The sequence below is a fragment of the Plectrocnemia conspersa genome, unplaced genomic scaffold (genome assembly GCF_051122295.1).
Source record: "Plectrocnemia conspersa isolate PC_06_02 unplaced genomic scaffold, ASM5112229v1 ptg000012l, whole genome shotgun sequence".
In the NCBI taxonomy this organism is placed as follows: domain Eukaryota; kingdom Metazoa; phylum Arthropoda; class Insecta; order Trichoptera; family Polycentropodidae; genus Plectrocnemia; species Plectrocnemia conspersa.
This window is the reverse complement of record NW_028277176.1, coordinates 30,439,260-30,457,004: the sequence shown is the minus strand read 5'-3', so window position 1 is coordinate 30,457,004 and position 17,745 is coordinate 30,439,260. Positions and strand designations below refer to the sequence as shown.

The following is a 17,745-nucleotide window of genomic DNA, read 5'->3' as shown; positions in this document are numbered from 1 at the left end:
ATATTGTATGTTGTGGGAAAACTCTCGATGGTAAGTTCATACACCGTGAACTTGTACTTGGAGCGTTGCTGCCTTTTTTCTTTACTATACGCGCCCACGTGAGAAAATGAACCGGTTTCGGAAAAATGGTCGCGTGTGATCTTTTCTAATTTGTCGATCGTTGAGATAAGATTCTGATCTTCTCTTCCGTGGAACTACGAAAAACGGCGTCTCGTATTCAAATCGGAACCGATTATGTTGTAACTCTTCTTGCGTAAGACGCGTGGAATTTTATTGACTATAATTATTAGTCTTCTCCCTTGTATTCCTCCTTATTTTGACTCCACGCCTTTTGTAGACAGAAAAAAAAACAATATTTTTTCTATCATTTAATTAGTTTATATAGACGGAATCTTCCTCTTCCTTCGTCTACAATAACATATCTAAAACATCGATACTTAATGTCCATATCTTGACATAATAAAAAATGAGAAAAATAAATTTGTAGAAAAATTCTATCACTAGCATTATTAACTTGCTAACAAAATCTTTCAATTGAACAGATTTCGCTATTTTTTGAAACATTAAAATTCTCACCAGGCCGCATAAATCAAATAGGATTTAATATTCTTTTGTATTAATTTTAGCAGCGGTTTTTGCAATTGTTTTTGTGAAAGTTTTGAGTATTGAATGTTCTACTTTATACTCAATTCTGATATTTTTGACAGTAAATATATTTTCTATTTAGCTTATTACTGTATCATTCAATCATAGTGAAGTGTATTGTTGAAATTAAAAAAACTATTAAAATTTTACTCTAAACTTTGAATTCCTATGTCGAGGTAGACTCGACATTGGTTGTTTTATCAGTAACTCCAATTACAAGATTGTCTCATTTTTTTAAAGCTGTTTCTTAAATAATTTAAATCTGTTTTATTATCATTTTTTATTTCGGAAACGTCAGGTAATGGTTTAAAAGGAGACAAATTAAACATAAACCTTTAAAACAGGCGGATATTTTCGTAAAAATTGGCCCAAATAAGAGTAGCGAATGCTTTATTTTTTACACAATTCTGACTCATTTTCTTACAGTAAATTGTATTTCAACTGATACTATAATATTAAGCTAATTACTGTGTCATTGAGTTTTTGATCAATAATATAAAATAAATATATCATAAAATTGAACCAACTATAATATATAATTGCTTAGAGCCATGTATTTTACCCCCACTTATAAAAAACGTAATTAAAAGAGCTTACATTCATAAATATGTCAATGGGAGTCATAAACGAAATATTTAATATCTCATTTATGTCATATAAAATATAATTTTGAAAAAATCTTATTATTATATAAAAACTTGAATAACTTTTGGCCGAACCTGTATGTCCTATGGTCAACACGCATGACAAGCGCTGCATCGTGGTCACGTGGTCAAGTTATAATACCACATGCTTATTGCGGACTTCAACAGACTCTTACTGATATCTTTGAATATTTTAGGGCACCAAAAGGGATTAATTATATTTTTGATAGTATATTCTTCTAACAGATATGGCTATAATATTTTTTTTCATATAAAATTAAATAATAATTAGTGGTACTTGATTTTGTTAAAAAAATCGTTTCGAATATCCTTATGTATTTTCCTAGATCGGTTTATATAAATGCCACACCATAACGAATTCTTATTTAGAATCGATGGCGACAAATTCTAGGATAGTCACAGATGTGGTGTTCGTATTCTGAAGTATCATTTTTATGCCTTATGGCATTTTGCAAAAGCAGACAAAAATTTTGCGTAAATTGAATATTTACGACCGAAAAGTTTTCACTGATATTGTATTGGTGAGTGTCCACACATACTTTTATCAGTATCAGTAGCGTTATTTTAATAATATGACAATTTAAAAATTGCACATTTTTTGATCGCGCGCAAATATGCCAGCTGTACGTGACAGCAGCCGCCGTGTAGACGTCATTCACGGCCGCCGTCCGGACGGCATATGAAATTTGTGGCAGTGTGGCCGCTACTTGGAAGTCGGCGACCTCGGCCAACTTCAGTTGAACTTTGGTTCGGAAAACTTCCAGAGAGCTCAGTTAAACTTTGGTTCGGAAAACTCCCACACAGTATAAATATTTTTTTAATTATTTATATTTTATTCCAACACAACTAATGAAAAACTTATGCAATATTATTATTTTAAATATAGGTGTACTGACTGTGTAGTGCTCTTTAGAAAATATGGAAATTCATTAGGCCGTTCCATTCTATTTTTAGATATATTAATTCATTCATCTCACGCATTGCAAAATTTTGCCTTACAATAAAAATCTTAAGAATGTGTTGCAAAATATATTTTTACATATCAACATTTGATATAAAGCTTAGAAATTAAAAGAAAACCAGATGATACTGCATTGTGAGTAGTCTTTGGCACAGGCGCAACTGCATTTTTGGTCAATTTACCTGCAATTTTTTTCAATTATACAACTTTAATTTCTATTAAATTACCTTAGATTTATAACAATTAATAAAGTGCATGTGATAAAATTATTTAAACAGTTCACATAGATAAGGAAACGGACAGTTGATAATATTTTTAAGTACATACATACATACAATCGATGAAAGAAAACTATTATTATATATCTACAACAACATCATTATGTATATATTGCAATCAATATTAATTAAATGTAGCATTTTTACGATCGACGGCCGTATATTATAGGTTTATAGGCAATTTGGCGTTTTATGACCTGTGAAACTCTCCATAGATTTGTAGTAGTACGCAACACATTCCACAGCAGATTATTATTACCCAAAATCACTCACCGCCGACACAAACATACTGTTTCTGCTTACTTTTTGTGTATTATTCAAAAGTTGCTTTTCGCTAATCGCTTCTCTAGTAAAAAAAACAAATTTGCGACTCCTGCCGGTACCATTAGCGTCCGCAAAGTTTGCAAACTAATTTTTATTTAGCACCAATTAACACCTATTTGCGTTTTAACTACTCCTTCAAAGAACCGCCGCTCACTCTCCCGGGAACAATGCGGCTAATTGGTGTCATCAAAACTATTATCGAGAATTAGCATATCGTTTATGAAGCGTTCGAATCAATTTGGAGCTTCATTGTCTTGCGTTCGACTGTACGCTTAAGTTTGTTTTTAATTTTTAAAGCGTAGGATGGGTATGTTTTTGTTTTGCTTAACGCGAGTTATTCTTTAAATAATCTAAGCGATGGCGCCTAAAGTTAAAAAATATACATTACAAGTACATGAAGTGCAAAATCTTCATCAGTCAAGGTGGCCGAGTTAAAAATACAACGTACATAAAAAAAGAGTTTAAACATTAAAGCTAAGCGTATTAAAATTACGAGTTAAATTATATAGTGAATTGTGATTATGCTTAATTTCCGGTGATTTTAACCGTGATCTGTGTAATTACTTTGAAATTACGCGGTGGATGAATGTGTTTATGTTTATAGATCACTTTTATAAAATTATAGGATGGTTCTCAAATTCTTTACATTTTTTAAATAATAAACAAATGACTTGATTTGATTATTATTTATTTTATTATCTCCTTGGCAATCGATATTGTTTACAAACAAAATATTTTTTTAAATATTCTTACATTAAAAGATATATTTTGTTTGTAATAAAATATAACGGACTCTTAAAATTGCTCCTATCTTTTGGTTAATATTTGGTTAATTCTTCAGGTAATTATTTGCGTTTTTTCAATTATCTCTTCTTTGATTGCAGAGTCTTTTCAATGTTCTATTTATTTGCCGGAATAGCGTGGCATATCTGGTGAATATGGAAGACTACGGTATCATGACGGTGTCGATTTTGGCCAAAAGTTTGCGCATGTGCTATATCATGGTATAAAATTCTGAATTCTGCAACAATATTCCTCGATTCTAAAATCCATGTCTATGTAGTCTACACCGAATTTAAAAAAGCATTCGCTACTACTCCAGAAATTCAGCAACTTCAGTTTCTCGAACGGTATTCGCAATTCGCTCATCTGGAGTACCACAGGGATCCAATCTGGGCCCTTTGCTTTTCCTCAGAGACATACATACGGTAATTAAGAACTCAAAATATTTATTGTATGCTAATGATCTGAATCTGTTCAAATTCACAAATTGCACAAATTCAGATTCATCTGGAATCGCCGTGGAGGTGGTCAATGGACAATCGGCTACCTTTTATCATCACTATTTATCATGTTGTCATATTTTCCAGATTACTTTATCCGCAAAATTCTCTTACAGCTTAGATTAAGCAGGACATATTAATAATATGTCGATGAATTTGAAAAAAATATACAGATTTTAGATGCACATCAGCAAATTTGCGATAAGGCTTCGAGGATGCTCGGTTTTGCTATGCGGAGCGCGTCACTTTAATAATTTATTGGCGGTTCGAGTTTTGAACAATACGCTAATATGTAGCGTCCTTGAATATCGCTTCATTGTCTGAAATCCAATAAAAGAGTGCTCCTTATTGCCAAATAGAGAGAGAGAGAGAGAGTGAATTAAAAAATTTTAAGATCTCTACAATAGGAAGTACAGGTATATTCTATATTTATATTTCAATGCCTTTTCCCTACGAGTGTTATGATGAAATGCTCGGCGATTTTCAGCTGCAAGCATTAAAGTATCCTCGAGAGTCACGATCACGTCCTTTATTCTTACCTGTCGCGCCCAAGACAAACGTTCTTCTTGCTCAAGCCATTCAGCTTCTCAACGAACTTGCCAAACACAAGGATGTTTTCGGCGATAGCTATGATGAACTGGAATAAAATATGTAAGTTGCTCATTTATTTCAAGTGTGCGCTAAAATTGTTTATTTTTTATTATTTAATGATATCATTTTTTTGTATAATGATACATTGAAGAAACATATTAATTCATAATGGTATATTTATGATATAATAAATAAAAAAAATGTTGTTCTCTCAATTCTGATCAACTTAATAGCGTAAAATTTCAAAAAATTCTTATGTGGTAAAAATGTATAGTGTAATATATTTTTTTTAATTAATTTATTTTAATTTAAGGGCATTAAGGCACCCATTACAAGAAAGATAGTTTTTGTATTTAAACTAAGAAAACAATTTAAAAACTTTGCCATTCGTTTGAACTTGACGTGTTTTTTGTTTAGGCTTATTGGCGCGTTTTCGTTGAGGCGTTTAGATTTTTTGTTTTATGATTTGTTACCTGTTTTGATGCGTTTATTCTAAAATTGCTCAGCAATTTCTGTACGATCCTGTTTTTGCCTAATTCAAAAATTAGCTCTGAGTATTTACCTATCATTTAAAAATTAAACAGTAGTTTTGGAACAAATATTAAGAAATACCAACTTCTTCAAAAATTTCCCTAATAGTGATTCGGCGATTACTAAACACAATATATTTGTAAAAAATGTCTTACTCTTGGTAACGTTTGAACAATACATAAACTCTTACTTTTTACATAGAATTATCAGTAAAAGTCACATTTTCTATAACTTTTGCATAACTTTACTGCATTTTATTTAATTTTTAACATGAAATTAAATGCAAATTCTTTGTTCGTTCATTTTAAAAACGTGACAAGACGCGTTTTCATTTTATTTAACTGCTATATTTGCTATATGGAAGAACAATAATATGCTCATTTCAGACACTTGTACTAATGTGAGAGCTCAACCTGAAATAAACGCAAATTTTTATATAAGAATGTTTTTTTCTCTGAATAAAACACCGAAGTGAATGTAAGGATGCGTAGCGAATTTTTTTTGAAACTCATTTGAACTTGACGTGCTTTTTCTGGTCTAGGTTTATAGACGCGCTTTATGATGCGTTTATTCAAAAATTGCTTAGAAATTTTTGTACGATGCTGTTTTTGCCAAATTAATAAATTAGTATTTTTCTAATTAAAAAAACATTAAAAAATGTACAGTAGTTTATTTTTCAACGTTTTTGAAACAAATGTTTAGACTTCTTCAGCAATTTCCCTGATAGTGATTCAGCGATTACTAAGCACAATATATTTGTAAAAAATGTCTACTCTTGGAAATGTTTGAATAATTCATAAGCCCTTAGTTTTTTGTACATAGCATTCTCACTTTCTACAACATTTGAATCCCTTCACTGCATATTATATCATTTTTAACCAGAAAATAAATACAAATTCTTTGTTCCTTAATTTAAAAAACGTGAGGCTGTTAAACGCAAACTAGATTTAATAATATTGGCTCAAGCTTCAATAAAAGCAAAATTTTGATTTTCTCTACAAGAATTGTTTATTTCTCTGAATTAAATACGTTAAAGAGAATGTTAAATATATTAAAACTTATGACCCATATTTTTATTTAATGAAAATGTAAGGTTAAAAGATTTTCCAATGAAAATCAAAAAAATATTTTTTTGGACTTTTTACAATTTGCCTTAGAGTAATAATTTTAAAATGTTTTTAATGTTCATATATATTTATTATTTTTAATTGTAACCCATTTTAGTAATACTTTTATAGACTAAATAATGGTTTTAATGTCAAATAATTTAATTACAGTTTATACAAGCCACAAACGCTTATCTTAAAAATGTATGTAGCAAATATTGTATTGAATATATAAATTATTTCATTTTTCAATGGATACAATACTATTTATATGTTGCGTAGGTATTTTAATTACTTATAAAAACAAATTGGTATAGCCTGTTAGGTCATTATAGCAAGATTTTAATAAAATATTTTTGAGTAACTGAGAAGCAGTATAAATGTAGCATTTTAGACTAAAATGAAACAGCTCAAGTGTTGCGTAACAAAATGTAAAAAAACAATTTGCTACATCAAATTATAAGATCTTGATTAAATTTTTTCATGTAACCATTTATTTAAATTCACACTGAAACAAATCTGTTTTTGTATAAAAAAAACAGCAAGAACTATTTTTCAATGCATCGGCGTTTTTTAACTATTTATTTCATTCATCATTTTTTTAGCTCAATTATTTTTTTATTATTTACTGTTCTTTGAATTTAATTGAAAAATTTATGTATCTGCGTATGATAATGCATGTACGACGTATGTATGTATTTATAATATTATGTATGTTTAATGACTTAAAATTATTATCATCGTACTCTTAACGCTTTGAATGTAATGATCACTGTGTGAACTCCCATGTAATACGCTTATTCAGAAATGTATAAATAAACGAGGCATTGTAAGCAATCTTACATCTTCTTAATTTTAATGATGTATGCGTATCGTATATTTAATCTTGAATGAAATAAATAATTGTGAAGTACAATTTATATTGTATTAAGTGATACCAGAGTTACGTATGTAACACTTTATCACTATCGTTGTGTTTTTAGATTCTGTTATCAGATCAATCTTATGCAACGTTTCGACAACTATGTTAGAGTCATCATCTCGGTTATTTTCAACGCCAATCGTAACTTTATTCTATCCTATATATTATGATTTGTTCAATGTTTCTGTAAATAAATTTATTTTTTCATTATTTCTCAACAAATTTATATTTTAAATATTTTTCAGAACAATAATATACAAAAAACATTTTACGATTTATTTTTTTCTTTAAATTTATACTTATATATTTTTTTAAGTGGCATAAAATGGTGTAAAAGGATATGTTATAAATATGATATTTGTATAATTGTCCCTAAACATATACTTGGATCATATTGTAATTTATGTAAAAAAATAACAGTATGAACAAATATAAAATGGCCTAACAATAAAATTACATATGTAGTATATATGTACATATATCAATTTATTTGTGAGATTATTTAATATGATATATCAAATCATTTTTCAAATCAAAGCAATGTACATATTTATCTTAAGGTCGAATAACACTTTATAGTTTTAAATCAGTGGTATACGACCGAAGAGCGAAGGAGTAGGGCAGAGATGCTAATTTTTTATTTGTGTTAATATTACAGGTTGTTTTTGTGAGACGAATCTCTTTTATATTCCAAATTAACATTTTTGTTTTGCCGTTTCAGTTGAACCAAGCATCGGGTTCGTCGCAAGCAGCCTTAGAGAAGCAACAGGAGCTGAACGGATTCATCGCCAAATCGCCCATTTATGTGACGTCGATAAATGGGAACGGAGAGGCGGCAGCTCCAATTTGCTCTTCGGCGACGCTCCAGGTCTCGCCCATCGTCACATCCACCATACCCAACGGCCACGCGTCATCATCGTCGTCTTCGTCGCAAGATAACACCAGTAAATGCGCTTTGACGGCCGTCGTCGAGACCACTTCGGTAATAATCGAAACTAAGGCCAATCACATAGGCGCGGCGCCGCCGAACGTAGTGACGCCCGCCAAGACGTTACCAGTGAACAATGTGATTGTGAGTGTTCCAAGTGGACTACCTAGTGTTGTGGGTTTAACGAATTCGGTGAGTGAAGTGACGGTGGTGAGTGAGACGGCGACGAGCCCTGTGCCCGTCATCACTAACGGAAGAACTGAAAAACTTTTAGGCGAACAGCCAGAGAACAGAAGGACTTCGACGTCAGAACTCATCGTAGGATCGGATACAAGGTCAGTTGTACTTTTAAATATACATATAACATGTCCCACGAAAGAAGTAGTAGTTGCGCCGGTACTGCTAGGGAACGACGCGAACGAATACGGCGATATTAACGCGTCTACGCGATCCTATTCCCTTGATAAGCCACCACTAATTGTCATTCAATATTTTTAATAAATGTGGAAGGCAAGTAAAATTCGCTGGAAATTCATTCTGTATATTTATGCTCATAGTTCCCATTTTTCTTTAGTTTTATTATTGGCATTGAAGTAAAGTTATAATCGTATATATTAAATAGCATCAGCGCGAGAATGTATCCTAGATGACTTTTATAGGAATTGTTCCTATACAATTATTTTATAATATCATACGCTTGTGATATTGCTTCATAAACTTTTCTGTGAGAAAAGCACTAATATTTTAACTCCTCTTATGCCTTTCGAATGTGACAAACATAAAATGTAGGTCGATGTAGCGTATACCGTCGTTTAAAAGCTTATAGTTTAGTCAGAAGTGCATTAGCCATAAATATTTCCGAAGGACACAACGTATTATCGTCGAGGATTCTCGGCTTCATCATGCGGAGCGCGTTCAACTTAATGGCGATTTGCATTCTGTATGACACGCTATTTTTACATAATCGAATATATCTCTATCGAAGCGAAATAATATTTTTTATGAGATGAATCGTATCCGACTTTGATAGAAATTTTGAGATACAATTTATTACATTTTGTACGTGACGTGTATGAAATGAATCAGAAGCGGCGATTTTCCATTGTGGGCTGTATAGTGCTTTAGAGATTGCGTCCCTTATTCTTGACCGTCGCAGCAGGTCATCAGCGCTCGAGAACGCTCACATTTCACTAGCAATCCATCTCTTTTCGACGATGGAATGAAAAAATTATATGGGCAGGTGCGTATATTTTTTACGTGTGCACACTATCAATAGTTTTTGTTACGACGTACAACCGTGACATGCCATTTTACTAAAACTTGTTTCTCTTCGAGACGTTCTCCTAGTACGAAAATGTAATAGTTGATCCAAGGTGACAATTAGAGATGGTCCATGGACACAGTGATCTTATTGCTTCGAAATTAGATTCGCTTCGAAGAAACAATAAGGAGACTGTACAGCTAGTTCGAGAAGCACGGCTTAAATCATTGCCCATTCTGTTCGTTTCGATAAAGAAAACACGTCGCTCTTTATGCTAATTGCAGCCAACCCAATTTGGTTAATTTTCCCAATCGGTCGCACTGTATTATACGTACACACCTTGGACGATACGTGTCCTGGGTCGCTTATGATGTGTGACAGGTGAAAACGCCGATTTATTGGGTGTGATATTTGTTGAAAAAATGTCAAGTGCGATAGACTGGCCCTTGACATTTCGAGAAATTTAATTAGTGTATCGGATGATGCAATGAAACTTTCAATGAATAAGTGAGGTAAATTTAAGATTATTAATATGAATCATTGTTCTTAAATTTAAAAATATACTATTTATTAACAGTCAAAGATTTACCAATAAATATTAATAATTTAAAGTTAAAACTTTCATATTAATATGGAATATTTAATGGCAGTGGTTTGATTCTTTGATAAATTGCTTTTAAAAGACGTCGCTATTGCATTTGCTACTTCAAATGTAAGTTTATTTTTAATTATAAAAATGTACTTCAATTGAGCTTCAAAAACAGAAAAAAAACTAGTGGTAACTTTCTGTAAAATTTACAATTTTATCTATCGTAAATTGTTAAAAATATTTGTCTCTAGTAAAAGCTTTACAAATGCAAATATTATAATTGCTTTTTTGAGAAAAGATTTCATTAAATTGTAGCTCAAAGTTCGTCACTTTCTATCATAAAATATATAGTGAATGGTCATCTGCTGCCAAATACAAATAAAAGTCCCTGATAATATGATCTTAATTGAGCATATTCGTCACCTTTAGAGAATTATGTTAGTTTTTTTTACATTTTCATATGCCTCATATTTTTTTCAACTAAGCTTTCTGCACATATTTTTAAAATTTCACTTCAGATTGTATATTGTTATTCACTTCAAATGGTTGCTTAATGTTTTTTTCATTTAACAAAATATTTACTATTTCGCAAAGTGCATTGAGAGTAGAAAAATTTTAGGAGCCATAGAAAATCTTTTGAAATAATTTGCTTTGCTATTGAATTGGCTATTGATGTTACTCACAATGTGCTCAGCGACTATTCTCACCGAAAGTCCGCAAAAATCATACACGAATTTATTAATTGACCATTTGTAAATTGCTTTAGGGCGTTAGTTAATACATCAGCTACTTGTGAACCGATTTTAGTTACAGCCTCATTTACCATGTGATGTGATAGGGCTTCCAAGCCGGTTAAAACCAAAACCAATAAATCGTTTTTTTTTGTCATTTGAAAAAAATGTTTTTGCGATTAGTTTTAAATTAAATAAATAATTTTTTTTTTCTCTAAAATTGTAAATTTTAGAGAAAAATTCCTAAGCGAAGCGACAGCGATAAGACCCGTTTCTTAGAAAAAGCGTTCCAAAAAATTTTTTCAATTCATCTTTTTTTTTGGGAAAGACTCAAAAATGTGAATATTAAAATACTTAATACTCTACAGCCGTCAACTCTTTTATTTATATTGGAGATTAGAAAAACTGAATAATGAATGTTTAAAAATACAGGTGAAAATATAAATAAAAAACCGACTAAAGTGTTTATATAAAGTTTATTTTTAATATTAAGTAGATCCACCCTTAGCTATAATTACAGCTGCAACCCTTTTTGGCATACTGTCAACTTATTGACTCACAGCTTAATTTTGGGTTTGCAATTGTGTTGGGCAGCCTTTACTTTAATACATATACAGGGTTTTATGCACCTTTCTCGAATTGCGTTACGTTTTTTTCTTGGCAAATTTCCAATGCTTGCACTAATGCTGTGCTATATTTCTTAAAGCTATCTGTTCGATCAAATCTTTGGCGTATAACTAGTTTCAAGCAGATGGGTAAACTACATTTTTTTAATATATTCTGATTGATTCTCAACTCAAGTTTTTGATTTTGATCTGTGTTTGATTTTGTTCAAACCGATTAAAAATGAAAATGGATTGCCCTTTATAACATATGATCCGGTTCCTAGAAAACAGCTATCGATTCCTGTCATAAAACATCGCTTTCTTATAAGATTCTAACAAGCACAGAAAGGAGATACATGTCGAAATCCATTGATCACCTCTCATCAACCCATAACTTGAACTCTCCAATTGTATTGTTGGTTATTTTGGATGATATGTGTGTGAGTAATTTTTATTGTCAAGCACGAGAGCTAATATTCGGTTTCAAACAAAAACGCCCACCGGAGTCTGGGTTTGCGGCATGAATAATGGCGTTTTATCTCGCGACTCCATTGTTCAGAGCGACGGTATGCGATGCCACGTGTGGGTATACGTTGTTCGTATGTGGCGTCGTTGGCGACAACGAAAGCTTTCGTTTGTGGAAAAACGCGTTATCTGATATCTGCGGATGAGAGAGAGAATGTATATTTGCTCTGGAAATCGAAGAGATCCAACTAAGATTTCGGGGTGGTTTAATTTAAATCAAAATTGGAAGAAAATCGAATGGTTGAAGATTTCGAGTAAAATGTTTCATTCATCATCGTTAGATCCACAACTCGTTATATTGTTATTATATTTTCATTGACTTTTTTCTTATTTTATCAATTAAACAAGAAGTGTATCACACGCCCATGAAATTAAAAAATAAAAACGATGGGCTAAAAAATGATGAGCGTATAATTTATGGTGAATTCTAGCGACGCGAATTCGAAAGCATTCCTCTGTATATATTCACTGCTAATTGACGAGGTTCTCTTTCACTCTAAGCATGGAAAAGTCGGAATTGAGAGGCATTAAAATGCGATTCGTGCCGAGACGTTCGTTCACTTGCACTTTTTAATTCGTACCTATTTGAATTCCAAAATAATGTCTCTTTTAAACGATTCAGGTCAAAATTGTGCGTTTCTACGTCATTATAATAATGTATTTTAAACAAGAATGAATGAAATCGTACAATTTCTTTCTATATATTTCTTGATATTTGCTACAATATTAGGCAAAAAAGAGTCTATGAGAAAAGCATATATCATACTTTTAATTAAAATTTAAAATAATGTATTTCTTAAAAGCTGTTAAATGCAAAGTGAAACCAATTTGTCTAAGGCATGAACTTTGAACTTTGCGTGTGGCGTGTTCAAATCACGTCGGAAAGTCACCACTTTCGGGTGTTGATTTTGCGTGTTCATATCATGTCTGTGTCCCCACTTTCGAAGTTGAACTTTGCATGTGACGTGTTCAAATCACGTCGGGATCACCACTTTCAGGTGTTGATTTTTCGTATTCATATAAAGTCAGGGTCTACCACATTCGCGATACTAACACCGAGGGGTGTGCCTTCGCAGCCAGTAAGACGCAGGTGGAAACTAGTGATAATTTTATTAGATTATATTACATATTGCGACAGACTTCTCCGAGTGGTGGTGGAGAATTTGGCGCAGGGATGATGTCCTCAGAGTTCTGATTAGTGTGGCAGCGACAGTATATCTGAGGTTGATCCCTCTCTGCTCTGCTGCGGTGCTCGTATAGTGAAGTCCCTTTCAGGATGTGAGCGTCCATGACCGTATGTTGTCCGCAGGTGGGCTGGATCTGCTCATACTTAGTTGAAGAGCAGCCTTATGTACTTAGGGCTGCAAAGCTTGCTGACTTGCCAATCGTTGCACTCGCTTCTTAGAACAACGAAATAAGTATACGCCTTTAGAAAGTGACATTTGCCTGATGGACATCTCCAAAGTCGGATTGTGCAACGGGAATGTTATGGCCTTACGGTGCTATATTGTTTCCCGTGATCTTTTCGTAACAAAGAAATATTCATTCAATGATTTTTTTTATTTCGTAAACTAAAATAATATACAGCTGAAATTAGCGTGTAAATCTACATTGAGCTTATCTTTGTGGGAATATTGTTGTAAAGTATAATACTAAAAAAATATGAATAGCAAAATTATGTAAAAAAAAATGTAACCATCATCGGTACTTGATTACATACAATTCTTACTATATCATTACACTGTTGATGACATGTCTATTTTTTTATAAATCAAATTTGCCACTCCTTTCATATTGAGTATGAATGATTTCCATATTGAACTCCTAAATGTTACGAAATTGTACGTATGTGTAATTTCGTAACATTCGAGAGCAATCGTCCGAGTGTACGGCAGATATTAAAACATTTTTCATTTCGCTACGTCACCGAGGAATTTATACCATTTTGAGAAAACATAGAAATGTCTGCGTGGCTTTCGGTAACTTAGCGCATATGTATGTAGATTTAAATCGTCTGAGCCGAGATTATGCATGCGAGTGAAGCTATAGAATTTTTGCCGTCTTCGCGTTTGAGATTTTCCATATGACGATTTTTGTAAAATAGCTTTCCCCTCGCAATTGGTCGAGCAAACGTAGGTAGGTGGAATTGAAAGGGTTTCTCGAATCAATTATCTCTCCTAACCGTGTCAATGCACCGTAGTGTATTTTGATGGTGGTGATGCAACGAACAATTCGATTCTACGAAATGCATATGCATTCGAGAGGCGAACGCCCACTTTGGATGCAATGAAATTCTTATGCACGTAATTCGCAGGATGCAATGAAATTCGCATTACCATGCGGCACTTTCACTTTCGCGTATTTAAATGCTAGATTATTGTAAATTGCAAACGATTTAGAAGCCACGGTGTAATTAATCTCATAATGATTTTTTGATCAATGCCGATGATTTGGGGTAGAAACAGACTCTTTTTCTTGTCTAAAATACATATTATCGTTCTTTAGTGTTATTAACAGATTTGAAATCGGTACATTTGACGATGATATCTTCTTCTATGGAATACATTATCCGGGGTTTTAGTATATTTTCGACGGAGATATGCACAGACCCTTGCACTTGTTTAAGTAACGTCAACGGTTTTAAGTGCGTTGAAACTGTTAATGGATACCGTTTAATTCTAACAATAAAGCAGTTATCAAGTCCTTAAAAACCCATATAATTTTACTAAAATATGCAATTTTTTTTATATTTATAATGATTTTTATTTTTAAATCTTTTATTTTATTTCTAAAATTTGTTTTAACAAGTTACAATTTTTTGAGGTAGTGCTATGTCTCTACACAAAGTTTATTTCTTAGAAAAAATATTTTAAATCACACTCGAGTAAAATTTCATAAATTATTCTGTAAATAAAATAATGAATAATGAAATACTGGATTTTTACTTAAGTGCCATTTTTACTCTATATTTAGTAAAGTTTGATTTTATTTTATTTTTCGAAACGGCAATTTTTCATGTTTTTTTAACAAAAACAAATCAATGACTGTGTCTTTCTACTATACTTTATAATATTTTATTTCCACATGTACTACTTTATTGTAGTGTCTTTTGTGATCTTGCTTGATTTCAAATATTTAAGTGATATTTAAGAATCACGAAGTATTTATTTTATATACTATGATAACTGTCTAATTATTTTTATTGGCGTTTTTCTAAAATGTCTCTTTGTATTTACGTATAATTAATAAATTTATATAATTTGCTTTGAAATTATTAGAATTTTGCATAAATCTGTTTTAAAAAATATTTTTGTACTATAATATATTTAAAATATTTAAGAATATTGGTAAATACTTGCTATTGCATTTTTAAGTTACTATTATAAAATATCTAATGCACGTAAATGCTCAAAAACGTGACATAGATTGTTCTTAGATTAAACCACATACATATATATGTATGTATATGTAAATGTATAACATTTAATTTATACGCAATTATTAACCGTTTTGCATATATTCAAAAGAGATTAACGTATTCAATTTCAATAATAAAGATCTGACTCGGTTTCGAATCAAAGAAACGCCTTTCAGGTCCGTCAATAACGAACGGCGTCATTGTGTGCTAATTTCAAGGATTAATTGTGAGAATTTTGAATATGGAAAAAATGATTCGCACCACACAATGACGTCGTACAGTTTGAACAATACACATTTTTTCGGTCGAGAAGTGTTTATATGTTTATAATGACAGGAGTTTGACAGATGCGACGGCGTCGGAGTGCGCATGCGCGCGGCCATGTTTGATTTTTGACGTTTCTCCTGGGGGTGTTCCGATTGAAAATCCGTAGGGACGTGCCGTTGTAATCAACGCGCTTAAAACTATTCAAAATGGCGCCGAATACAAAAACGTCGCATCCCGCCACAAAATTGGATGTATACGTTCGTATTAAATATTTTCCGAGCGTCTCGACAGATCGTGCATTGTATGCATATGAAGATTGTGCACGACGCACGTGATCACAATTTAATGGATAGCTCAAACCGAACTTTAATTGCATGCATAAGAGACGACTCCATTCGTTGGATGTTTTTATACACAGAGACGTCATTTTAAATTTTTACAGGGGGGGGACAAGTGGTCGTTTTTTATTATTTCCATTTCATTAAGATGCATAGTATTGGAATCCACGTCAAAAGCAATAAAAGCCGTCGCAATGGAAACTCGATTTTTATAACATTATTATTACTTTTACGCGAGAATCGAATGAAGCATATCTAAACTGAATTTTAACCACTGCGGTTTCTTTTTTAAGCACATCTCTTTCTAAACTATGAATAATGATGAAATGTATAGCTCTCGAACTGACTGTGTTAACTCAAATATGGTGTAAGTACCAATCACAGATACATGTTTTATGTAAGGGTGATTGGTAGCAAAAGTTAACGTGATACATCACGGTCACCATAGGGACTTTGATTATGAATGATAAACTTAGTTCAAATCAGTCATCTAAATCATTATTGCCCAGTGTAATTAATGATAAGTTATGTCTTCCAAAAGTTTGCGTGATTATTGTGCTGTTCTTGGGTGTTCTGGTTCTGGTTTCACTAATGTTTTGTTAAGCTATTTATGCCAAACTTTGTTATTGTAGTTTTCAAGAGAGGCGATGTTGGAATTTCTTCAGTATAAATGACACTTTTCACTATTTATTTACTTTTGAGTTAATGAGTTAGCTCTCATGTAATTTATACTACTTTTTTCAATGCTATAATAAGTTTTGCTTATTCTAATAGACAATTGATATTTGTAAATATTGTATAAATGAATGACGGACAACCTTATAATAGCAACTAATGAAATAATTAAGACGCCATGAGATGTCACCTTGGCGCATCACTCTGCCTTAAAACGACTGATTAACATACCTCACGATCTCACAATAATTGAGTCATCAATCACACAAATCGTGACTTGTTTGATAATATTTTTGTTAGCGAAATTGATCATTGAAACTGAGTTTGCTTGGTTTTTAACAGTTCTTCAACGGTCCAACTGTAATGCGCAATCGGTCCACGCTCTGCTTGCCATTCGTATATTATTATTTACTAAGTATTAAAAACATTGACGTTTCACAACGGAACGAATGTTACACGAAGCGTTACACCGTGTGTAAGAACTGTTACTTTTAACGTCCGCTACGAAGGATGTACTTAACGAGCAGTGGAAGTTTACATAGAATACGTGTGACACGCGATGTAATAATGAATTAAAACGATGCGATAACGTAGAGTTTATAATCTTGTAAGATGATGGGGTAAACTTAAGGTACATGTAATAACCTAAAGTGTTGATTTATATTACTATCTAATTCAGTATTATCACGCGTGCTCTAAGATGGATAGTGACGGTTAGCAATTATATATTACATAGATTGGACCGCTAAATTAAACAATTTAGTTACATGTTATTTAGTAATGATCGGCGGACGAGGTTCCGCCGGTCGGTCTATTCCCGTCAAGGTCCACCAAAGAACGTGCTGCCCTCCGCTGCAGTCACGGGTGTCACCATAATAAATACATAAATAGACCCCCGCAATTACATTGCAAATACATAGTTATAAACTTACCGATACTAATAATTTTATGTCGTTGAGTCATCCTGTGAATGTGAAGGCTTTGATGAAACTTGACAACTTTTTATCTTGCATATTCAAAGTTAATTACAATAGGTTTTTAATTGAGTTTGCAGGGACGTCATAACAGATTTTTTCATTGAAGGATAGGGGGGGGGGGGCAA

At 32.3% G+C, this 17,745-nt stretch overlaps 1 protein-coding gene across 6 annotated transcripts in view; it reads left to right on the top strand.

The window, feature by feature from the left end:
• Positions 1 to 17,745, top strand: part of sdt (MAGUK p55 family member stardust) — a 155,582-nt gene that overhangs the window by 58,907 nt on the left and 78,930 nt on the right. For all 6 annotated transcript variants that reach the window (XM_088199131.1, XM_088199128.1, XM_088199135.1 and 3 more), the window contains one exon: positions 8,028 to 8,569. In XM_088199131.1, coding sequence (XP_088055257.1) covers positions 8,028 to 8,569 — 542 coding nt within the window. The remainder of the gene's footprint in view (positions 1 to 8,027; positions 8,570 to 17,745) is intronic.